The following is a 27080-nucleotide window of genomic DNA, read 5'->3' as shown; positions in this document are numbered from 1 at the left end:
GAGAGTGCTTATTCTCCATATAGGAGATTTCCGAAGGATATTTGTTCTTGCCTTTCTTTGATAAAACGTAGATGTGTTTCCTATCCTCGTTCTGGTTGATGGGACTTGAAAACAAAGCAACGAACGCAGCTCAATAGAGTCAATCTTACCATGTATTAATTTATATAAAAATATTAGATCATTATATCTTCTTCTTTCGTATAAAGTGGGTAGTTGATAATTTTCCAGTAACTCTCTGTAAGATTCATATTTCGGGTAAAGCCCAGTTTTCTTGTACGTTAGAAGTCTTAGGAATTTTTTCTGTATTCCCTCAATCATATCACAGTATTTTTGCATATTTGGTGTCCACACAACAGTAGCATATTCTAACTTTGACCGAACGTAAGTGAAGTACAATTTCATTAAAGTTAAATCATTACGAAACTCTTTACCTAGCCTCATGATAAAACCAAGGTTTCTATAAGCCTCGCTCGTTACTGTTTCCATATGATGCTTAAAGGTTAAATTTTGATCAAAGAAAATTCCAAGATCTTTGATATACTTGGGAGAGCTTAATTTTGTCCCATCAATCGAATAAGTATAGTCTACATAACTATTCTTACGTGTAAAACGTAGGAAGTTACATTTATTTACATTCATTTTAAATTTATTTTTATTACACCATTCCATAATGTTAGTTAAGTCTTGTTGTACTTTTTCGCAATCCTCAATTGAATCTACCTTAATATATATTTTGAGGTCGTCTGCAAATAGAAGACAGTTAGCATGTTTAATTCTAGTCGGCAAATCATTCACTGCTAAGAGAAACAAAAGCGGTCCGAGATTTGAGCCCTGGGGAACTCCTGACAAAGCATTGAACTTTTCAGAGATGCATCCTTTATAAACAACTGATTGCCTACGGTTACTTAAGTAGGAAGATATTAACTGTTTGTACTCTTGAGAAAAGTGGAAAGAGTCTAGTTTGGCTAGTAAAATGTCATGATCCACTAGGTCGAAGGCTTTAGAAAAGTCAGTATAGATTACATCCACCTGATTACCTTTATCTATCTCCGTTGAAATGTAGTTAGTAATGATGGTCAGATTCGTGGATGTTGATCTATCTTGTACAAAGCCGTGTTGATAGGTCGATAGCATGGGTTTCACATGATTTAGAACACGTTGATAAATAATCTGTTCAAATACCTTTGAAAATGGTGACAATACTGATATGGGTCTAAATTTATCTATATCTCTAGTTCCGTTGGCCTACCCAGTTGAAATATGTTTAGTTTTACTTTTAATGTAGTTCCAGAAATAACAAGGGTCCGTGCCTATTTTATTTTCCGTTTCTAATATGAACGTTCTAAGAGCTTGCGATATTTCTAGTTTTATTTCCCTGCGCATTTTGCGAAATTCCTCCCTGTGAAATGAAATATTCCCCTTTCCACTTTTCCACTTTTCGTGATGGTATGATTTTGCTTTAAGTTTTTTAATTATACTAGCCGTAAACCAGCACGGATAATTATGGTTGGTGAGTTTCTTAGGAGGAACACTTGCACCTAAAACGTTATGAAGTATTTCGTAAAATTTATCTACTACAACATCAACATCATTTGAAAGCTTAAGACAGTCCCAATTCACATTTGATAAATCATTATACATTTTTAAGAAGTTAGCCCTTCTAAAGTTGTAACCCTGGAAGTTATTTTGGGATTTCATTTTTGGTGGTCGTTTATATGACCATAAGATTACCAGTGCTGGATGATGGCGATCTTCGGACACCAATGACATTTCCGCTCTTTCAACTTCCAATCCTTCTATGTTAGATATTACTAAATCTAATGTACGATTATTTTCGTTTCCAACATTGTTATATGTACTTAGACCAAACAAGCTCATGAAATTATACAAACTTTTACAAGTACCAGCTGAATGCTCAAAAGAAAATGCCACTCCTGTTATTTCTGGAATATTAAAATCTCCAATACACAAAACAGCACTTCCCACAGAAATGTTGCCCTCAAAGAATTGAAAAAAGTTTTCGTAAACAGCCATGTTTGAATCCGGTGGTATATAAACAGCACATACATATACGTTTGATGACCTTATTGCTACCTTTGCTATTATACATTCAAATCCCCTATCATATGAAGCAACATTATAAACAGAGTGCACGTTTATCAGATGGTTGAACGTGATCAGATGGTTGAACGCAATGACTTTGAAGAAATATGACTTTTTCTAATTATTACCTTCTAAAATTTCTTGGTCCTCTCCTGTTTCAGTGAGCTAATTATATTAGGTAAGATTATTCCGTATAAGCAGTTTAAATATTTCCTAGTTTTTCCTTATGTTACGTAGAATAGATTTTTTTTTATTACAAGTTGTAAGGAAAGATAAATATTTCTCTAACTCCTTTAAAAAATCGTGGTTCTGCCTTTGTTTCATTAGGCCGATTAACGTATAGGTGAGAATATTCGTAAAGATAGTTGTTTTACAACGTAGGGTTTTGTATTATTTTGCATAGAATATAAATTATAGCGCAATAAAAGATGAAAGAGCTTCGAAATCCCTCACTTTGAACATTTTTGACGCCACTGCAAACCAGCTCCAGTTAGGAAGTATCTTAGATGATACAGTAAAAATGAAAAGGCGTTTAACTTACTGTCCATGAAACTTTAGCAGATAAATATAGGTGCAAATATGAAGACTATAAACGAAATGCAATTGAGATAAAATTATCAAGGTATTCGTATGTCCATTATAGTGGACGAATGTTTTTGAACAGATGTTATTTGCAGCAAACTTCTAGAGGATGATAATTGCTGGTCATTTAACAACATAAAACAGTCAATTCATATATCATATTTACATAAAATTACCAATGATAAGGAAAAAAATCAATTTACCGTTTCAAGCTTTCTTCCAAAGCAGCAATACTAGTTCCTTTCAAGACAAATAATTCAGTGTAGTGTCGTCAAATAGCAAATTAACCTATCAATAGTACCATCTGGTGCCCATCTAAAGTATCCAATGTTTTCAAGTAAAACATTTCATAATAAGAATAGGAACTTACACGATAACTACATGTTGGAATGAACATATAGATAGAAAGGGTTAATGAATTGTATAGATTCACATGGGACAAGAGTTGAGGTTGTGTTGTGACGTAAAAGTCTAGCCTGTATTTACTGATGAACTAGTAGACCCTGAAATCAGGGAGGAAAATTTCTAGGGGTAACATATTAAAAAGCGAGATTGAAGTATGGTATGCGGAAATTAAAGACTGTCTACGAGAAAGAAACGAGTGAGTTTAAAAGGAGCTGAAGCGTGAGCGAAACCTATTGCTTATTGACTATCAGTGTAATCCGTGAATTTGGTTCTGTATGCCCAATCCGTTGCTAGTAGAGCGATAGAACATTAACCGAATACAAACAAATTAGGAGAGAACGCAATTTTTTGTTGAGACCATGTCTGTAATATACATATCTACTGTGTTTTAAAATTAGTTTTAAAAAAGGAGAAGGAATACGCAAATAAATATTGTAATTAAATCCTTACTTCCAATCTAAAGACATCAACAAATATATGTGTACAGCTCAGGACGGCTGGGTCATACAGTAATGCGCGCGGTGTGCATAGTTCTACTGGGAAAGTCTAGGAAAAACGACATTTGGATAGACTGTTGGTAAGAAACACTAAAATGTTAGTGTCGGCATTGGCTAGAAAGGCTGAATAATTAATGGTTAGAAAGGCTCAACCATGGAACCACCGTGGCCCCTGGAGGTAGCTGTTTAACAGCTTACCTTGGATATTGCTTTTAAAAAAGAAAGAAAGAAAAAAAACGCACTCATCTGATTCCTTTGGATCGATTAAAATTTGAATTATATTTGTAGAACATTTTAGTTGATTTTTTTAGCATAATGAAAACTGAAATTACTTTGGAGCTAGTAAAACTTAAATTATATACAAGCTATCTCCGGAAAGTAATGCCACTGATTTTCTTGAGTCAATTGAAGAATTGGAAGGTGGAGTCTCTAGGTGTGATGGTTGGTGAAAAATATTAGATAAAATATCAATTTAACATCAATCCGTCCCGAGCTTTTACGGGTGTGGATCATGTGGGAAACTATTTGAACGTTGCTTAAGAGGTCTAATCACTGCGAAATTAAAATACAAACATGCGATAATTTTACAGTAATTATGTGATATCTTCAAATAGATAAAAGATAATCGAAATGTGGAACAAGGGCACCCTGGATAATATTATTTTGCATGAGGTACCGTTATTACGAGTCACCTAGTAGCTTTGCGTTTGCAGTTATTTAGAAACGCGAAAATAAATGCCGATTTTCTAAATGACTGGAAATCGAAAGCAGATAAGTGAGTCGCGATAACGGTATATCACGTAAAATAATATTGTCTAGAGAGGTCTTGTTCCACTTTTCGATTATCTGTTATCTATTTGAAGATATCACATTATTACTGTAAAATTAGCGGTATTTTAATTTCGCCGTGATAGGGCCTCTTAACGCTTGAAGTCTGCGATCAAGATGTTTGCTATGGTACTGAAAGCGTACGGCAAAGAAGAACCGTGGATCTTTGAGTACGACCCGGAGATGAAAAGTGAGAGCACTGACTGACACTAAAGAGTCTTATCCATTAAAAAAGGCTCGAATAAGCTAATCGAAGACGAAATTGGTGATTTTTTAAAAAGCTCTAGAATGTTGTTCACAATAAGTTCATACCGCTTGGCTGCGTTCTTCAGCACGATAATCGGTTGAGTCATGCGTCACTGATAGTGAGAGTTTCTAGCGAAACAAACTGTTATAAGACTACCGAACTTCCCTACAGATGACTTCTGTTTGTTTCCATAGCTAAAAATGACACCATTTTGGGAGTGTTAGAAACGTGCAAACTGCTGTGACTAGTACTTTGGAGGATTTCTCTGTTCACGACTTCCAGGCAAGTTCTACGCATGGCAGGACCGTTGGACCGTTGGTAACACATATCTTGAAATAAACGAATACTATTTAATTTATCTAATAAAGGAATCATTACTTTCGGACAAACCTTTTGTATGGGAACGAATTCTATTGAATTAGTCATATTTTATGTATCAGAACGAATTTCATGGAATCAGTCCCAATACTTTCCGAACAGATCTTGTATATTTACTACTATAAGATAGTAAAAAGAAGTAGATAATATTCCTACCATTTAGGCAGTGAAAGAAAATAATTTTATTCGCTAGTATTATCTACGCTACACAGTCTAATAGAAAATCAAATGTAAAATAAGAACCAAGGTTCCTGCTGTCCTAAATATATCTGCAATCGATTGCAGCTCGCCCTTTTCTTGAACTCCAGGTGCAATTATCCAACACTTGGAGCCGAGAGGTTCTGTTATACTCACGAGACAGAGAAAGAGCGAGAGAAAGAATCGAATCACGACAGTTTCGTGCAGAAGCGTTAGTGAGCTGCTTCAAAATAACATCAAAAATTCCAACAGCTATCAAGTTCAAGCGGAAAACCTCCTTGCTGTACTTTCGTGCACAAATACAAAACAATGTAAGTAACTAATTTGTGTTGCTTTCTTTAAAAAAAAATAGTTTTACTGTTATGACAAGATAATTATATTTGCTTATTTCAAGTTTTGCAATTGGAATGAACTGTAGCAATAACGTATTTTAGAAGCGATTAAGGCCATCGATTAAGAACAAACTTCGTTCCTAGACATTTAATTAATAGAGGAGATTAGATATAATAGAATATTATCCATACTCTATTAATTTCTTCTATTTACTGGGGAGGACGCTGTAATATACGTGAAGACATCAAAACCTATAAGTATCTATAAGCATGTATTAAGTTGATATTAACGTATTAAAAATTCCAGTTTTATCCATTCATTGCACTAAAAGTAAGACACACTCCTTCATTACATTGCTCATTATTTTCCTGAAGCCCTTCCCATTAGTCTAGTGGCTAGCGTCTGTGCCTTTTGTACACTCATGTCCAAAATGATTGTCGCATATCTATTACTGTCTACTTGTAAGAATATAATTTGATAATGATTTTGCAGGGTACTTTTAATACTGTTAATATGTGTATAATCTGGAAATGTATATTTGTGGTAAATTTCGTAGGAAAAGAATTATAAATACGAAAATTAGAATGAGTAAAACAAAATGTTGCTAAATGGACAATAAAGTTTTATTTTCGTTTTATTGTTCTTATTTACTGCTCTTTTGACATGTAATTTGCCACATACATGTCTTTGCCGATTATACACATACTAACATTTTAAGAAATACAGGGAGAATTTGTAATCAAATTATATTCCTATACTAACATATTTATAGACATGAGACAATAATTTTGGACATGAGTGTACATGTAGTTCCGGCTTCGATTCTCGGTGGGAGAGCACAAAAAATTTAATTTAACAATCATTCAGTTTCATTAATCCTCCGTCTTTTTTCGCCTAAAGAGCTTACCCGTACAACAATAAACTAAATAAAACCATGATTTTTTTCCTTATATATAACACAGAACACGCGTAATGATTTTTGGAAATGAATAGCGTTACATGATGAAGCGCGTACATCTGATGTGTAGGATTTTGGGTTCAATAGATGCATTTGTGATTAACAACCTTGTGCCTGTGAGATTCTGTCATTCTTTCTTCATTCATTCTCATCCTTCATTCGATTAAAAAAAGAAAAAAAAAAAAGAATCACTATCAGAATGACAGAAACTCATCCGGTCTTGATCAAAATTTTGATCGGGATAGAATTTTACCAGTTTAGTACTCACAAAATATTTTAGTGTGCGGGGCTTTGGTTCCTGAGTTATTGGCCATCTAAATTGGGATCCGACGTAGTAAAAGGTGATTGTATGTGATATGCTATCGTTGATATACTAGTCCGATCTTGACGAAATTTTGTATAATAGTAGACTTGTGTGGCTTAGTACGTAGATGAAAATATGGTATATCGATCATTGGTTCTCGAGTTATTGATCACCAAAGGTGAAGTTCGGATTTTAACTAAATCATGATCGATAAAATCATTCTCATTTTAACCAAACTTGGTATGCTGGTAAAAGGTGACGACTTCGTACATATTCGAATATAATAGGAAATATTTTGGTACACAGATCTTTAGTTTTTTTAAGTTATTGACCATCGAAGTTGAGTTTGAATTTAGTAAAGTCAAGAAATTTCACTAAAAGTGATTAGAAAATTTATCCGATCTTGACCAAATTCGGCAACGTGATAGAACTTCATGAGCTTAGTTCACATAAGAAATATTAGGTCGTGCAGATCTTAAGGTCCTCAAGGAATTTGTCATCGAAGATGGACAATAGCTCAAAAAACAAATGACTGAACAGCATAGTGTTTCTCACGCATATTAAGCTGGTTAAGGTCTAGTAACATTTCAAATGTGGCCAAGTAAAGACTTTTAGTTCCTGAATTGTTGGAAACCAAATTTCAGGCTTGAACTTACAAAACCTGTTACGGGAAGTAAGTGTAGTGTGTATTTATACTCAAGATTTGGTTAAAAAAAAAAAGTGATGAACGCTACAGAAAAATGTATCAGTCATTAAAGTGTTCGTGTTTAGCCAAACAGCACTCCGCGTAGTTCCAGTATGAAGGGGGCTGGGGCTTTCGTTGTTCATCCATAGCTTAAGATAATTGCGGAGTTTATTGAATTAAGATACAACTTTAGTGTAACCATAATTTCAACAACTGAAAGCAGCAAAAGGTTATTTTGAAAGAAATTAATAATTTCACAGTAAACAATGCTACAAAATGAAAATGTGAAACAAAACCATATTTATTCTGCAGCGTAATTGAAAACATTTACAAAGTATCGAGGGGATGCCCACGAAACAAAAATTGAGAGGCTGTCTCGTTTCAACAATATGTCATGAAAGTGATGCCTTGTTTTGGGGAGTGTATTTTATTATTATTATTATTATTATTATTATTATTATTATTATTATTATTATTATTATTATTATTATTATTATTATTATTATTATTATTATTATTATTATTATTGGAAGAGCTCAGTTTCGTCTCGTATCTCGTCGTGAAAATTCCGTATCATCTCGTTTCGTGAACAATCTTAGGTGGAACGTTAAACGAAAGATTTAATTTTTCTTTTCTAGTGAAGGCTATTGTATGCATCAAAGTGCTTTAGTTGATTAATTTATGCAGTGTTACATTAAGATATTTCATTACTAACATTAAGATATTTCAATACTTCGTTTCATGGTTTTATTCGGACCAGTTGTGTTGACCAGGATTGTTTGAACATTAACGTGCATTATTATTCCAGGAAAGATAAACTAAAAACGAGGTGATCAGTGGAACAAATTCGGAACAAGCTGATTTTTGGTACGCACGTTCAGAATAGCATTAGAAACAATATTGGAGAGTTCAGTTGATGTCAATGGTGGGAAACCTGGGGAATCGCCGCCATCTTGAAAAACTGCTTTCGGCAATTTTTTCTTCTTCACAGTTTTGTTTTCTCTGCTGAAGCTACGAAAGATACGCAAAAATGTTATTGCACCTTTCTTGTAGAACATTAAATTTACAATAAACTGAAGAAAATTGGAATTCTCTAAAGTATTGATTTACAACAGGTGGTCCGTGGACACATAGAGGTAAGTGGACATTCAGTGCAGGACACGAAATTTATAGTTGGGAAAAGAGTTTTGTCTTAAACTAGTCTTCAACAAACATTTTAATATCATTTTTAAAATTTCTAACCGTATTTTGTCTTCTTATATTCAATTGGTGACAGGACACATTTAGTTTTTTTTCGTTCTTTTTTTTTTTTTGAATTTGAATTTGAATTACGATTTTAGGATTTAGGTTTCTTAATATGGTTGTCAAATTTCTTATTGGATTATCAATTTATAACATAACTCAGCATTACCAAAAAATGTCGAAAGACAGCGACGATCCAAGAAAATAACTTATCCTGACTTAGTTTTTGAAGTATGAACTCAACAATTAAACAAAGTAAGTGCTTTTGTCAGATCTGGCGAATAAGTCTCGTTTTATTGAGCAACTCACAAAAGAACTCCAACGCAAAAGGAATTACTCAGTTAAGCAAACGATGATGGAGACAGGCTCATCGTGCAGACAAGTATCAAACTGGCTACCATCGTCAATAATAAGCCTGTAGTTATAGTAGGAAAAAAATGTCGACCTACTGATTCTGCTGACATCACTTATACCCGATGACACCTATCTACCTTTTGAAGCCAGGACGAGGTGAAGTTTCTGATAAAATGTTATCTTCTATTGATGCACAGTACTGCTTTAAAACTTACCAAAGATCAATTTCTGTTTTAATATGCAGTAAGTGGCTGTGACACCATATCGTCTTTATTCATGCAAGGAAAGAGGAAAATCTTCCAAATTCTGAGAACTTACCCTAAACTTCAAAAAGCAGTTTCAGTTTTCAATGATGCACCAGCACAAGTATCTACATTACTGGCTGAGGGAGAAAAAATTCTTCTTCGAATCTACGGAGCTACAGAGAAAGATACTTCTTTAAATACCTTTAAATATCTACACTAAATTTTGTCACCTCGTTTCTAAAGCCAAAACTGAAGTTAACTTGGCTAGTCTTCCCGCAACAACAGAGGCTGACCAACAGCACCTGTTCAGAGTGTTTCGTCAATTACAACTATGGAAGGTGAATGTGTTTACCAGCAGAAAAATGGGGCTGGCAAAAAGAAGATGGAATTTCTTTGGTTCCAGTCACCACGCTTAACCACCCGCTCCCGAAAACCTGTTGAAGCTAATAGCATGTAAATATTAAAAGGGTTGCTATTAGTGGTGGGCACATAAACCGGTTTTTTCGGTTGTCTCCAAAATCGGTTAGGTTTTTCACCGGATCCGGTTTCGGTTTTTTTCAAAAGCGGTTCCGATTTTATCCAAAATTCGTTCTATTTCTGACCAGAATAGTGTTTCGTTGTCCTCCAGAAACCGAATCCGTTTCCACAGAAATAGATTTGTGTTTTCCAAAGGTTTTTACCGAAACCAGTTTCGCTGAAGACCAAACTGGTTTTGAAGAAAACCGAAACCGGTTTCGGTGAAAAACCGAACCGGTTTTGGAGAAGACCGAAATGTCGGTTTTTCGGGTTTCAGTTTTTCTAGGAACCGGTTTCCGGTTTTTATAAAAAAAACAGTTTTGCCTATCCCTAGTTGCTATTTAGGTTGCAGCTGCATAAATACAGGTCTTCGATGTTCTATTGTATGCTCTAGCTGTAGAGAATTGGCATGCCACAACTCGGTATCTACTAGGTCAACTGAAGAAGAAATCATAGGTGATGAAGTTAAAGAACAACTCTTTGGTGATGAACATAAAAACATAAGAGAATCTGAAAATGTAGAACTGTGCGCTGTGGTAGCAGCGTTCCGAAAGTCACAGACAGAATGGCTGACGACAAATTGACAAGAGAGGATTGCGAGCAGCCAGGACATTTAGATAAAGATATGACGGAATATGAATAAGGAATGTTACATGAAGTTAGCCTTTCTGAGTTTGATCCTGACAACTCGTTAAGAATGTTAAGCAAATTATTTTTAGTTTCTTTTTAAATTTATCTCACAATTTTGAAGATTGAGTAAGTATATAACGTAATACTCTTTTAGTAAAGTTGTTTTTAAGATTATGTGAAAATACAAAATAAAAAATCAAAATAAGAAAAAGCAATTGAAAAAGGAAAGGGAAAATGGAGACGGGTTACTTTAGAGCAATGATTCCCAAAAGCTTTTGGAGGACTTTTTTTTATCGCCATCATGAATGAGACCCCATAAAACCTAAATCCTAAAAATCGTAATTGAAATTCCCATTCTTAAAAAAAAACAAAAACAAAAAAACACTGAATGTGTCCTGTCACCAATTAAATATGTTAAGACAAAGTAGGTTAGAAATTTTAAAAGTTATATTATAATATTTGCTGAAGGCTGTTTTAAGATTCAACTTTTTTTCCCCAACTATAAATTTGCGTGTTCTGTAGTGAATGTCCACTGACCTCTACGGGTCCGCGGACCGCCTGTAGAAAACCACTACATTAGAGAATTGCAATTTTCTTCAATTTATTGGAAATTTAATGCTCTTCAAGAAAGGTCCAATAACATTTTACGTATATTACGTAGTTTTAGCACACAAAACAAAATTGTGGGGAAAAAAATGGCTGAAAACAGTTTTTTCAAGACCTCTACCATGACACAAGAAATAACATAATTTCGTCCTGTAAATTTTGCATAAGTCTCGTTTCACCCCATTTCTCAAAGAATTCTTTGTCATCTCGTCTCATTCTCGAAAAGCTATTCTCGTTCCGTCTCGAAATTTTTCTCGTACCGTTATACAAATGTATGCCCTTATTATTTTCTCAATTTTATCTAGAAGTTATCAGAATTCTTCTGCGTTACAAGAGATCCACAAAAGATGTGATATAAAACAATATTTAAACCATACCTATTATGGGAATATATTGTGTTATGACTTGCGTATCTTTAAACGTTGGTAAATGCTCTTTACTTTATTTGTGCAACCAAACTAACTAGATGGCCTATGGAGCTTGGAGGTTCAATGCCACGTCCACAAAAGCTTTCTTTGACTTCTATCCTTAGTCAACTGGATACATTTTCTACTTTGTATTCCAATTTCTGGGAGATCCATCTTAACCATCTGTGTCAAGGTCTTCCTAATGGACGTTTCCCTATTGGATTTCGAGTAAGAACTTTGAAGCATTTCTAATTTCTTCCATTCTGGTTACATGACCTGCCCATTTGAGCCTGCTAACCCTAACAATGTTTGTAAAAAGGTATAAATCGTACAATCACGTTGATAAAATTTGTAGGGTTTGAGAACTAAAACCTGGGTGAACTAATGTTCCCCAGGAGATACGTGAAATTTCTGGATTCCCCCCGGTCTCGTCTTGAAAACGGGGAAATAATTGTCATATTTCTCCTCTCCTCTCCAAAATTAAAGATCGTGGGTAACACTAATATCAACCGCTTTGTAAATAATCAATAAATAAGTAAGTGCAAGATGATTAAGTTTCCTTAAATGCATTATTCATTGGTGGTTTAGCAAATCTTCATTAAAAGTTATTTATTTAACGTTTAATAGGTTAGTGTTTAACATAAAATTAATGTCTTACACTTTCGTCCTACGCATTTTCCATCGATTCTTGTTCTAAATAAAATTAACGAGTTTTCTCCACGAAAATTTATCTAACGACAAACCTTAGCTTTGATAGCCAATAGATCAGGAACCAAAGATGTGCACAGCAAAGTATCCAATATGTGCACTAAGTCAAGATTTACTTTCATACTAAGTTTGGTCAAGATTAGTGAGTTCAGTAGTTACATGTATGGTATGTACTGTCACGTCTTGTTATTGATGTCTAAGTATTGGTCAGTCTGGCCGGCCGGGAGACAAAAATCTGAAGAATTACCTGATAGATCACCATCAATTTTGGCCAGAATGTAGAGGCTCAGAAGAGTCGTATAACGCTGGTGGAGATGATCCATCGATCAGAAGTGGTAGAAATAAACTATTTCCTGCTTTAACTTTGAACACTATAGAGCAGCGTTTCCCAACCTTTTTCAACTTGCGGCACACTATAGGTGTAACTTGAGTTCTCGCGGCACACCCATATTATATATATATATATATATATATATATATATATATATATATATATATATATATATATATATATATATATATATATATATATATAATTACTCTTATTATTTGTAAATATAAAAGACCGTGGTATTTTTATGTGATTAGTGATCTCCTTACAGAGAAGAAAGCTCGATCACTGATTTTCTCCCGTAGTAAATCATTATGCTTATTTTTCATTCTAATTTTAAAATAGAAAACAATTGTAATGAAATATAGGACTCGGGTTTTTAAAAATCCACTTTCTCTTTCGAAAACTGTATCTAATCTTTAATTAAAAGGGAAGATCACTAAATAAGGAATAAATAAAGAAATCTCCTATACTTTTAAAACACAAATGTGGGCAATTTGTATGCATATTTGCTTTGTTGAATTTATCGAATCATGTGTTAAAATTTCAAGTTACGAAATAGTCTGCAACAATAAAGAAATAATAATGGTCATGTCAATGATAAATTCGTTTTCCAACATTAAAAATGTACAGAAAAGTAACACAGTATGAAATTTAAAATTGTAGATTTATAGTAGAGGTTCATAGTAATGTGAAATACAAATATACATTTCCCGTATGTCTTGCAATTTGATTCCTATAGAATTAATAATTTTTTCGATTTCCTCGCGGCACACCAGCGGCCCATTCGCGGCACACTGGTGTGCCGCGGCACACCGGTTGGGAAACGCTGCTATAGAGCAACCTTTCACAACTTTTTCCATACTGCGGCCTCTTTAGAGTTTTCAATACATGTGAAGGACCTCTTGCAGTGTCATCATCATCATCATAGGTTTTCTGCCCTTCCTGGCAGGTCACTTGCACCAGCTGAGAAGCTTCCATGCTCCACGGTCCTCCGCTAACCACTTCGTCTTTGCGTATAATCTTTCTGTTTTTATATTTTCCATTAATTATAGTCTCTTTCGTCCCCTCTCTCTCTTTCACGCCACCATACCATCTAGGACGTCCCTCATGATACAATTTCTTCTTAGGCAATGTCCAAACCAGTTTCTCGTCCTCTTATTAATATCTAAAAGTGCTCTTTCACCCCCCATTTCTAACACTCTCTCATTCGTTTTCCGCTCGACCTAACTATTTTTTCCATTCTTCTCCACACCCACATTTCGAAAGCTTCCAGTCGTTTTTCATCACTTTTACGTAATGTCCACCTTTCCGCCCCATACAGTACAACACTTCACACGAAGCATTTTATGAGTCTTTTTCTCAACTATTTATTCAAGGTCCCACAAAGCAGACTTTTCTTTCTCCTTAAAGCTTCTTTTGCCATTCCTATCCTTGCTTTTATTTCACGTTTATACTTCATGTCATTATTAAGAATACTACCCAGAAAATAAACTATTCACTTGTTCTATTTTCTCCCTTCCCACTTTTATATTTGACACAGACCTCTTCGTTCCAATCACCATGGATTTTGTCTTTCTAACATTTATTTTCATCCTATATTCTTCAAAGCCCATCCTCAGGTCTTCTAACATTTTATTGATTTTCTTATCAGATTCTGCAACAAGCACCATATCGTCTGCAAATCTTATGCATCTTACAATACACCCTATGTACGGTCAGTGTTTATATTACTTCCCCATTTTATTATGTATGTTATTATAACTGAGAAAGGCACACAAAGTGGTCAGAAATACACCATTTAAAATTAAAGATCGAATTGATAATGCCAAGTCAATTTCCATGAAAAGTGATATTCGACCTACAAGAAGTTCACTATACTCCAACGACATTTTTTTTTCTCATAGAGCCAAAAAAGATGTAGGGACTGTTTGTAAATGTCTTCAAATGAAAATCTTTGACACAATAGGTGCCTCGAAAAGGAAAGAAGGAATGAGAAATTCTTGTTCGGCATTCTTTCATGTCATAAACTCTTGACTAAGCTATTTTTGTAGTGCACACATTATTTCCCCTTCCCCTGTACCCTTTCCATAGCTTTTGTTGTTACAAGTGTGAAAAGTGCTGTTTCCTCGAGATTATTTGTTTACAAATGATTTTACTAAATTGCTACACCCACACCCATTTTTCAGTTTGGTTTCCGTACATCCTGAGATCATCTTGCGGACTCCTGGCGGATCCGCGGACACCAGATTGGGAAAGGCTGCTATAGAGCAAAAACAGTAATAGATAGCTAGAAGCGTTTTTTAAAATCTATTTAACGTTCTAATAAGCACCATCTCCTCTCTTAATCCTCTATTCAAACCACAAGTGACAGAACCAGTTTTAATGTTGATTGCAATAGAGTAAAAACAGTTCTAATAAAACTACAAGAAGCGATTTTCTGCGGACAATAAAGGAATTAAGGATTCGAAGAATATATATTTTTAAAAATCTAAACTCGCTACTAAAATGGAAATAAAAGAAATAAACTACAACTTCCGGTTTCAATAATAATTGATATAACTCAATCCAAACCAAAGTTTTCACGTGATATACACGTTACATTGCTTCTCGTAAGAGAAAAGTCAATTGAAGAAACAGCACGATCGATCTTGTATGTACAGTCTTGTCCAAAAATCTGGGCGCTCACATCTCCTTGAAGTTTACCGTATTGTTTCTCATAGTTGGAATTAAATTAAACAAATGCCGTCGAGTTTCTTTGGCTAATTGAGGTCAAAATTATTTTTACCAGAAAATCGCTTTACCTTTCGTGTCTGTGTGTGTGTGTGTTTTTTTTTTCCCACCTTATTCCTGTTATAAATACATTCCTCAGAAATCAGCAAGTTAATTAGAATCCGATTTCGTAAGTATTTATAAATTATTGTGATGTCAAACCACAAAGAAACTTTGAATTTCGTATTTCTATATTTTCATTTTTACAGACTACGCATGCGCACGGCTAGATTTTCATAGTTGCGATATTTATTTTTCTCACCCGATCTATTGGTATTATATTAGTTAATCATACCCAATCAACGTATTATCTGAACTCCAAGCAAACTAAATACCAAAAAGTACACCCTCCTTAGTACAGATCTATTACGACACTATCTAATCATGTGACTAACACTTGATTAAGAAATTATCTCTAAATACCGCCCTATAATTTATTTATTTATTTATTTATTCATAATTGCAACTGGCTTACTTCCGAAAGTATGACCGTAGGAAAGCAATTTCAAAATTTAGCGCACAGATTCAGTTAAACACGTCTAATAAAGTTTAAGCACTTTTGTCGCTAACTTGTATGGTTAAAAATTTTTCATTATCCTTGTAAGCTTAAAATTCTCAATTACTTATCAACGACTTCCAAAAAATTTGGACGTAATAAAGCAATTGTCATAGGAAGCTACTTTATTCGTTGCTGCTATTGTAACGTTAAGTATAGCAGATAGATAGTTGCACGTGCTGTAAACAAAATAAGAATGGTCAAAACCGGTTTTTGGAAAAACTGAATACCGACATTTCGGTTTTCTTATAACTATTCTATCAGGCCTTGTTTTCATATTGTCGAACTAAACACAACACTGAGGAAGGCGATGTGATAACATACAGCCCCCAAAAACACAATCACGTAACAGTTTCAACACAGTAACTGTCTTCATCATACTTCCACTCCTTCTGCAGATTTTCTACAAAGTGGCGTCCATATTCGTAATCTGCACCCTATATTTTATTATTAAACTTATTACTTGTGCATTACATTTAAATTATCATGTCTCAATGTTTAGAAATATGAAAACTACTATGAGGGTATACATAGGTTTCTTAATTACTAATAAACTCTATTGTATCTCCTATTACAAAATAAATTGAAAGAATTAAGATCATAGTATAGATGGCATTGACCACAACTATTAAAACATATGATACGTCTTAATATTTTATTCCCATGACCATATTATTAGTATTATCAGAGTGGAAATTCTCGTTATGTTAAATATCAACATTTAAGTACCTATAACTATTTTCGACTTAAAAACATACTTTCCTTTATAGGCAGTATGTAGCACATCCAATATCTGATTTTGTACATGGAGGTGACGTATAATAATTTGACCATTAAAATACGAGTAATTATGCCAGTGTCATTTTCATTTGAAAATGAAAATGATTTGAAAGTAATAAATATGAGTAATGTATAGTATTGTTATTACATTTAGATGTCTGATATCAAGCAGATTTAGGTTGTCTAAATGAAATCACATTTTATGATCGAAGCGTTACAAATTTAAACCGTCATAAGTGGAGTTCTATATTCTTTCGTGTGTAAATGTTTGTTTACAAATATATTCGATTATTTCAAGTGTTGGAAACATCATGCTCGTTTATCTTGATGTATTTTTAAAATTTATTTATACAGAATGGATTGGCATGAATTCGGTAATCTTAGAGATGTAATATCATGAAGAACGGACCTTATAAAAGGAAGTTTATGGTTACGATGTACTTTAGAGTATTAACATATAATTAACCGAAACTAATTTATTACGCTCGAGCTATCCTTTTTTCTATGTTGTTCTACTCTACTACTACTGCCTTATCTTACTTTATACTTCTTTGTTCTACAATAATCTGCAACTTTAACCATCCTTCAATACTATACTATAAAGAATATTTGTAAAACATATAATAAACCTTATTTGTCGATCTGTTCCGTATCTGCACGGTCGAATTAGTTAGTTATTAAGATAAACTTGATTGTGGAACAAGTTCTATTCTTTTCATAAATTAGTTATTTGACTATGGTGCTGTCCTAGTTCACGCAACCATAGATTTGTAAACTTACAGAAGAAATATCAAATGTTATTTCAAAAGAAGACTATGTAAGTAATCAAAATACATGGACATCTTCAATAATGTTTAAAAATGTAATGGAAACTGTATGCTTTTAACTACGTAATAGTCCTAAGGAAGCCATAATGAACTGAACTCGTAAATAAGGGCAGTGTGTTAAGTCATTATCCGTAACGACAAAGCTGTCCAACATGTAAGGTACATAGTAACATGAGGAGCCCAGTGTATTTCCACTATTCTCGCTTACGGGCGTACTCACAGTCACTGACGCGGCTGCTACCATTCTGACCCACGAGCTTCGCCGTGCTTTGATTCAGTTAGATCCAATTCTTCACTTACCATCAAAGAGCAATTCCTACACATCCTGTCGTAAATGAAAGACAACTTGATATAGTATCTCCTTAAGGACGTGGCCCTCCTCTTTACTCAATACGGATTTAGGATCAGCTATAGCAGAGTTATATAAAGATCAATGAAAATGAAAATGAAAGGAGATAGTGGGCACTGCTCCGCACTCGTAGACCCGATCTTGAGCAGATGATCCACAATCTAGTTTCCAAGTCTTGCATGCAGCTTAGTCCACTAAGGATCATGCAGTGGTCAGGATATATTAGATCCCGGCTTCTAGCACTGACGACAGGCTACCTACCAAGGTTATGGAAGGAAAACAGATGAAGAAACTAAGACTAATAGCAATAGTAAAGTTGGAAAGATATAGATGGATAAAACTAAGCAAGCTGAGAAAACCATCCTATATCTAGATTCTAACATCTGCAAAAAAATGCGATGCCCAGCTAGTCGCCGAACAGCAAAGTGCAGAAAACCAGATGCCCTACTACTGGTGATAATGTGGGTTTACAAAGAAAAGCTAGGAGCTGGATTACTGAACTCTGAAGCGGATAGAACTCAGAGTTCAGTTGTCATGAGGTTATGTTATGAATGGTAAGGTAAATCATGCAGTTGGTAGGACCTATTTTGGTGTCTTGAACGTATTCATGATTATTATTAACATTATTTTTCTAACTTTTTGGTTTTATTATTTTTTTTCTTGTGTACTCGAACACGCACACAAGAGGGCATGTGCATCAGCGCTTCCAGACACATACCCTCGCTCGCTTTTTTAAGTATTTCGTAATTATAAGTATGAACATGAGAGAATAGTTATGAGAGGTGTTAAGAGTTGGTGCGGGTGATATTAATTAATAGTGATTATGAATATATAGTTGCAGAGATGATTATGAAAAATGTTAATGACTTAGTAAAATGATTATGATTTCACTTACATGCACTCATAATCACTTGTTTATTCCATGTGTCGCTAGAAAGATAACGCCACCATGGGGTGGCTCATACTCTAGCTTCACTTTGCGATGAGGAGTGCTGTCTCAATTTTGTTATTATTATTATTGTTATTTTCTTATCGATGTGCACGCTTTATGTATAGGAAGGAAACTGCTCCCTGAGGAGCCTCACTACCCTATTTGGCACGTGCTTTTTTGTGGCTGCTATTTCCTTGAATTATTGGAAGGGATCGCTTGTGTTTTGTCCATGTATTTATGTTATATTGTCCTAGGTTCTGGACTAGTGGATTGTTCATTTGTTTGGTCGAGGCGAAGAATTTAGTGAATTTTTGAATTAAAGTTTCTATTGTTTGTACTTTTTCATAGTCGAAGTTGCCTCACGGATTGTCGGAATGATCCGTTGAAAACCACTCAAAGGACTCTGTTTCCACTCTCTTCAGTTCCATGACATTTGTTTTCGCGGCGTACCCCCATACCAACACAGCGTAAATTAGAGTGGGGTGTACGGGTGGCTTGCTCGTCTGAGTTGTAGAACAAACAGTTGGGTCCTTTGATGGGCTGAGTGTGAGGTGTAATGGAAGATTTTGTGAGGGCTTTCACCAAACGCAAAAAATTACGGGAAGGAGTGTCTATTGTTTGTAGTTTTTAGTTCCATTGCTGTAGTCTATTCCGGAGTAGCCCTTTCTTTATGCTTTTGTTTAGGGAGTTCTACAGTATTATCCAAAGGGGTGGCTGATTCATTTCCACTATCGACGGACCCAGCGCTTGAGATATACAAGTGCTTCAGTTTGGAGAACGTTGGACTTCGGTTGGCTGTAGGGTTTCGTAGTTGGTGGTGGCGATCCTGTAGGCTGACTGTATGGATGCCGTTAAGGAAGTTATGGCGGCGTCGATGGCGATGGCGTAGTGGATTGTAAGCCGCGGGCTCACCATTGCAGCAAGATGTTGCGTATTAATGGACCAATCTCCTGTATATTCGGGAGTTGTCTCATAGACGAATTCAAAGAGAGAGGGTGAATAATATGGGAATGTGGTCTGATTGTAGATCGTAGATGACATTTGAGCCGTCTACAATCGCAATATTTTTGGACAGAGTCATATACAGTACGTTCGGGAGGCCTCTATTCTTCTTCTTTCTTTCGTGTTGTTAATTGGCTATTTTGAGCAGCCGTGCTGTTTCCTGAGTGGCAGAGGGTTTGGCTCTGATTTGAGCGTTTGCCTGTTCTTCTTCGGTTCTGATAGTTTTGTTGAGTTTTTCGTTGCATTTTGTGTTTTAGATTAATTTTTCTGCGTCTGTTTCACGGGAATTTGCCTTCGTTGCTTGTGTCTGTCCCTATTGTGAGTAATGTGTTTTCGTCATCGGTTTTCTACCATGTGCTAGTTGTACATAGATAGGCCAACCTCTGTATGATGCAACATGTGGCTTTCCGCAGTTTGCCACTTGATTGTATCTTCTTGTTTATTGTAGTTTGCTACATCATGTTGGCCTGCGCAACCGACATGTTTCCTTGCTAAAACATGTGCTTTGTTCATTCTTAAAGAAACTCCTGGCACTCTGCAGGAGATGCTTCTGGGGTCTGTAGTTATTTCGTGTTATTTTAAGTTAAAAAAGAGAATCAATATTTTTGACTTGAGAGTTTTAGTTTTGAAATTTTCACCAGGAAGAGAGAGAGCATTATTTTTTCTTATTTTCCGTTTCTTTTTTCTTTCTTAATTTCGGTCTTGCGAAGACATTTACAGGACGTACACTGTGTTGTCATGGATTGTAAAGAGACCAGAAATATGTGGGCATATATATATAGTGACTATGTAGAGACGGAGCTATAAATTAGATCCTGCGATGGGCTGAGGGAAACTCTGGCTCCTGATTGGCTGTTGTTGTGGTTATCTAAGTGTCTTAGTTGAACCTTTGTTTTTTGTTCTAAAAAAAAAGACTAGATATGACTGAGTTGAAACTCTGTCTCCATTGAGATGGTTATGATTTCCTGTGATGTTCTGTCCCAAAAACTTGTTACATTTCGTAACAATGGTAATATTGTTAAAATTGGCTCTATGTCCCAATTCTAAGCTATGCTCTGCTACTCCTGACTTCTCAGGTTGCTGAAGTCTGATGTAGCTGTCGTGTTCTCTGCATCGTTGTTTTGGTAAACCATAGAACAGAGTGTTAGCTTCGGTATGCATACATACTCTTCCGCAGGGAAGTTTAAATTTCCTCCCAACGGTTGATGTCCGATCTTTCAATAGATTTTTTATCTACTCATAGCTCCGCCTATTCGTAGTCACTACTAAATACTAAAATCATGTCGCTAAGAGAGAGTAAATTATTTCTTCAGTGAACTACAAATGTTTATCTTCCTACGTGATATTGAGTACTGACATCAAGGTATTCCCAAACTTACACAAAATTGAAAATATCCATTAAGAATTTTGTATGTTGTTTTAAGGGGCTCATTTCTTTAAGAAGTGGAATACAGATACAGTAGCACTGCAGAAAATTACAGTACTGTATCACTTATGAAACAAATCATCAATATTTACTCAACTGTTTATGCTGTCGTTCTTAGCTAGTTTCTAATAAAAGACAAGAAACAATGTTCCACACAACATGACTTCATCGGTGCTCTTTGTTTCCTTGCAAATCTATCACAGCACATAGCACAACCGCTTTCAATTAGAAATGAACCTGGATCAAAGTCCATCTTATAGCCCGAAATGAAAATCTCAGACAGAAAAAAGATGACTTTGTGATGGGTACGTTACGAATTATCAAGTTACTTTACCACGAATACACCTTACTTTACCCTACATAAATTACAGTAATTAGTTAACAAACTTCTGACAATAGTATTATTTTATTCACCCTCTCAGTAAGCTATTCGCGGAAGAATTTTCTTCCAAAATTATTAAATGGAGGAAATTCGCATCTCCCGGGATTTTGTACCCTGCTGTAGACGTGCATTTAACACTAAAATAAGTACACTACAAAAGAGCGTTATACACTAATTGCTTTGTGCTTAAAAAAGTCTTTTATTACTGACTATTAATGTATTCGAGAGTGCAATTCTCATTTTCTTTTTGTATGGCCATTAACTGCACGCGAGACATTTAAGTTAGGTAGGTAGGGCTCAGCTTTGCATAAACAAAAGGAAGTGCTTCTTGAACTTTTAAAGTTATTTGCAGAAAGTACTTGAAGATAATTTAGTTCTCTAATACAGGATAAACTAAAATTTTCAAACTCGTAACTGTTTCCAAACTATGAAGATTATCGAGTGCTACTATTCATTTATTTACGTACTGGGTTCTATTATATTTTACGGCACACACAGTTCTATTCGTTCAATTTATAGTTCCTTCACAGTTCTCTTTGGATTCAAACAGTTTCAGTTCAAATTATGATACACGTTTCTTTATAATTCGCTAATCAGTTCACTTGCTCCTAGTTTGAGCAGGAAAATGATTGGTTCTTTTGGATATTTAATAGTAGTGTTCTATGGTAACATGTGAAATAAATAATATTAATTAAACATGTTAGCTTAAAGTTGCCTCTTAATTATTTCTGTGTCCTCTTCATGCGGCAGACCATCATTGTAGGGAAGGCAGTGGGGCTATGGGAGAACTTATTTCATTATTTAGTTGATTACCATCTTCGTGTGTTTTACTTGGCCTCTCAGTTGAACATACTGCTGCTGGACTTGTGGGTGGTTAGTGAAAGTCTTGATGAACAGTTGATATCTTCCCTGTTTGTGAGTGAGTCCAGTACTACTTATTTTTTGTATAAAAATCTTTATATATATTTCAGGGTTTTATTAGATTTGTGTGTCTTTATTCCTAACCTTCCCTGCTGGCCTAGGGTTTGCGCGTGTGCCTTTGGTGCCCGTGGGTTCCAGGTTCGATTCTCAGTGAGAAAGCACAAAACAGTTAATTTATCATTCATTTCCTTTCATTAATCATCCGTTTCCCTTTGACTAACAGAGATAATCGTAGGATCTTAAACTAAAAAATTCATTTCACCTTTCTTTTAATTCTTAGATTATGTGCTTTTGTCGACGGGATGGTGGAGCCGCGGTGACTCAGTGGTAGAGCGTTCATTTTTGGTGCATGGGGTTCTAGGTTAGACCCCAGCTCGCGTCAAGTGAGCTTTGTGGTGGACAAACACCATGTGCATGGGTTTTCTCGGGGTTCTCCCTTTTCCTCCCATTTTCTTCATTCCACCATTTCATTCATTTCTCATCATCACCGTCTCCTTTTGCCTAGGCGGCAGAAGCGTGGGTCATAAAACTTAAAAAGATTTTCGACGGGATGGTGGTTTGGTGCACCTTTTATTCTCCTTGACCACGTTGGCTCTATGCTAATCCTTCGGTGAGGACATACCTACGGAATTGCCAGGAGAATACTATTAGTTCTCCTCATGAACGTTTCAGTATGGTATTCCGACGATCACGCTGTTTTCATTTTTAAATTTTAAAAGTAAAATTCTCTTATCGGCAAATAATAATAATAATAATAATAATAATAATAATAATAATAATAATAATAATAATAATTTCGTATTTGAGCTCACCCTCTCGCAGAAAGCTCAAATGTAATATGAGCGAGACCGAAACAATGCCTATTTTAGGTAATGACAAATCCAAATAATGCCATCCACCGAGTAGTATTTATTAGATTTTTTTTTCAGATCTCTGCGTTAGCACAGGGGGGTCTAGAGGAGGAAAAGGGTTTTTTAAAAAAGGGATATTTTGTTACCAAAAAATCCCTTTTCGCTATTTTTACGCGCCAGATACATGATAGAGACATGTGAATGGTACCGTAAGAGTCTTGCAAGTCTTGCTTTTAAGAAATCTTATGCTTTTCATACGTAAATTTTACTCTGGATAAATTCTACAATGCGCCAATAGTAACGGAAATACAATGTATGTTTCTAAATGAAATATAGTTTACCTTTGTGTATGTATGATAATAGTACACAACATAGGTGATAACCTTTATTTTTTTTTCAATGGGTCCCCACGCTTCACTACTTATAAGATAAATTACAACGTTTCGTAATCTTTTTTATGTTTTTTTTTTTTAACAGATTCAATACTCTACTTGTTTCCAAATTGGGGAGACGCATGAAAGAAAATCAAGACGCACAGCTTACTGAAATAACTTAAATTGCTAAATTATTTTTACACTTTAAAGGCATCAGATATATTTTTTTATTTTCAACTAAGATTAGCTAATCTTTGTATTGAACAAATTTCCAATTAAATATTGAGATTTTATTTTACTGATTCCAATATGTACTCTATGGAACAGAAGCAATATGTACTCTATGGATATTACGCAAAAGCGATGTAAAAAATATTGGAGGCTTTCGATAAAAGGAGAGAATTAGCTGGGTTGAACGGAAAACGAATGAGAAGGTGTTAGAAATATTAGCAGTAGGGGAGAAAAGAAGAATTTTAGATGTAATTAAGAGGAGAAAAATGAACTGGTTAGGACATTGGCTGAGGAGGAACTTTATTATGAGGGACATGCTAGAGAATATGGTGGAAGGAAAGACAGGGAGGGGGCAAAGGAGACTGTAGTTGAAGGAAGGTATTAAAACAGAAAATTGCTACGTCAAGACGAAAAGACTAGCTGAGGACCACCGTATATCGAAGCTTCTGAGTTGCAACAAGTGACCTGAAAATAATGGCAGAATAGCATCGATTATAATCAAACCTCTTAATATTTTAGTATAACTTGAGTAAAAACTTAAAACGACTCAACTGTTCATGTCTTTTGTGTAAACTCAACTTATACAAATACTTCTGATCTATATTAGAAATACAAAAACACAGCATCAAACTCCAAGTTATTTGAAATAACTGTACAAAATCACTCTCACTTGTAAATATGGATTATTTATTGTTGTATAATGTTATATCGCTCAATCCTCGTGTGCCATGTACCTGAGGAGGCTAAAAGTTATATTGATAAACAATTATTCAACGTATAAGCACCCGCCCATGAAATCAAACTTACGGTCACATACACAAGATTTTGTCAATGTCATGAAAATGTTATTTCGATATTAATTTTTTGAGCACACATTAAAAATTTCTAACGGATGCTTGATCCTTGGAGCTAAGGCCATATCCATGTAGCCGGCACCTATGGTGTACGGAATTACCGATGTTCAATACTACATTTCTCTTTAGTTTTAGAAGAAGAACACCATTAATATTTTGAAACGATGTAATATCTAGTTTTACGTGCCACGATTATGCACCGAGGCTAAGAGAGATGGTGATGAGGAATGAATGAAATGTTGGAATGAAGAAAGTAGGAGGAAACAGGAAAACCCCGAGAAAACCTACGCACACGGTCTCTATCCACGAAAAAAGCTCACATGGTGCAAGGTGGGATCGAACCAGGGGCCCCAGCACCAAAGGTGAACGCTCTACCACTGAGCCGGTACTTGTGCAGGACTCTTGCGCAAGAGTCTTGGTCTTGCAGCTGGTCATGGTCTTGGTTTTGGTCTTGCACCCCTTGGTCTTGGTCTTCGTCTTGGTCTTGCACCCCTTGGTCTTGCATCGGGATTCCTGGTCTTGGTCTTGGTCTTGGTCTTGCATCCAAGACTCTTGCAAAACCTGCAAAACCAAGACTCTTGCGCTCATCACTAAACGGGAATTTGGGGTATTGTGGGTATAATTTTTGGCAGGCTTACTTTTGCACCTAGAAGATTAAACTTTAGCACAAACATTCAGTCCACCGAGTAGTACTTATCAGATATTTTTCAGATCTCTGCGTTAAAACAGGGGAGTCCAGAGGGGCAGAAAGTTTAAAAAGGGATATTTTAACCAAAAAATCCCTTTCTTCGCGATTTTCCTGCCTCAGATACACGATGGAGACATATGAATGGTACCGTTTGAAAGGCAGTTCTATTCTAAAGAGAATGATGGATGAATCATGATTATAGGGTAATTAGAGATGTCTCAGGAAATTTTTACCCAAGATCCTTCTTTATACGGGATTTTGAGGTATTGTAGGTATTCTCTTTTTTTGGCGGGCTTACTTTTGCACCTAGGAGATTGAAATTTTGCACAGACATTCAGTCCATCAAGTCAATTATCTGAAATATTAATTCAATGAATTTTGTGTATGTGCTTTCAGGATGCCGAGTTCAGTTGCCTCGGACACTTCGGTGCGGCGCCCTTCGAAGCCCAGAAAGTCTGCGAAACGATTAAAGAGAAGTTCTAGAGATTCGAAGCAAAGCCTACCTAGCATTGAACAAGAAGATGTTGATCAGCAGGAAAGCTACCACGAATCCCTGTTTGCTTTGTCTCCATCTGTTTCTCTCACAAACTTTGCGAAGGCAGGATGTCTCTTGCAGCAACCACCGATAGCAGTTGATTTCAAGGATGAGATAGAGAAAAAACAAGTTTATAGCCTTATCTACGATGTTTTGAGATGTAAGTTTCCTCTACAATCGTATCGATATTACTTTCTTATATAACTTAATTTTCTGATACTTTTTGATGTCCAGTGGAACTTAGGATTGACTTTGGGAAAAGTTTGAAAGAGTCACTTTAGTGTATTCGTGTTTCTGGTGTGTAGAATAATTCTGTGCGTTATGCAATTACTGCTTGAATTAGGCATAGTTGAGACGTTTGGCAGATTTGACAACTATGTATCTGAATACCGATTATCTCAGTGCGGATTAAATATTTGATATGACGTTTGGTATGTAGAGCTAATATAGTTCGCATCCCACGTTAAGCTTAGGTCCACATCTCATTTAGTCTCAGTGCTCTAAAGAGGCATTCAACTCTCAGACAATCGAGTACGGTAAGAAAATAATTCTCGTGTAGAGTTGGCGATAGACGCCGTGTGTCATTTCCCGCCAAAGCACTTGGTTTATGTTTGTTGCTAGAGTATATAATATAGGGGTCTATGTACTAACTACATAGACTTTTTTTTAAAATGTTAGATCTTGTGCAGGCAACAACTTCATAACCAGGCAATCAAATTAAGTCGCTGCGATTTGGTGAAAAGCTTTAGCGTTTGGTTTGCATGCACATGTGGCCAGTTTAAAACTTGGGAATGTATATATGGTATGACTTGTATTTTTAAAAAATAACAGTTCGTGTCATCCTCCTCTACAATAAAATGGCAACAGTATGTAGTGTCAATTTTGTCTTCTACGCATTCAGTTTTCAGAAGCGCGATTTCTGCAAGTGTTATTTCTTCTATGAAGATATGTAGTTGTGTTGCCTCTATGAAAGTTGGTGTTCTTGAATTAAGAATTGATCAGTCTTAGACCAAAAGCAGAACTCGGTAATTCTCGTAAAACAGC

At 35.4% G+C, this 27080-nt stretch overlaps 1 protein-coding gene across 3 annotated transcripts in view; it reads left to right on the top strand.

Moving 5' to 3' along the window:
* LOC145670226 (putative methyltransferase NSUN7) overlaps positions 1–27080 on the top strand; it is a 121894-nt gene that overhangs the window by 24082 nt on the left and 70732 nt on the right. For 2 of the 3 annotated variants that reach the window (XM_081738609.1, XM_081738611.1), the window contains exon 2: positions 25898–26196. In XM_081738609.1, coding sequence (XP_081594735.1) covers positions 25898–26196 — 299 coding nt within the window. Of the gene's footprint in view, positions 1–16555; positions 16697–25897; positions 26197–27080 lie in introns of those variants that run through there. The other variant, XM_081738610.1, reaches the window with a different exon arrangement.

This window comes from Thermobia domestica, chromosome 14 (assembly GCF_964235325.1).
Source record: "Thermobia domestica chromosome 14, izTheDome1.hap1.1, whole genome shotgun sequence".
In the NCBI taxonomy this organism is placed as follows: Eukaryota; Metazoa; Arthropoda; class Insecta; order Zygentoma; family Lepismatidae; genus Thermobia; species Thermobia domestica.
The sequence above is the reverse complement of the archived record's forward strand: the minus strand, read 5'-3'. Positions and strand labels throughout refer to the sequence as shown.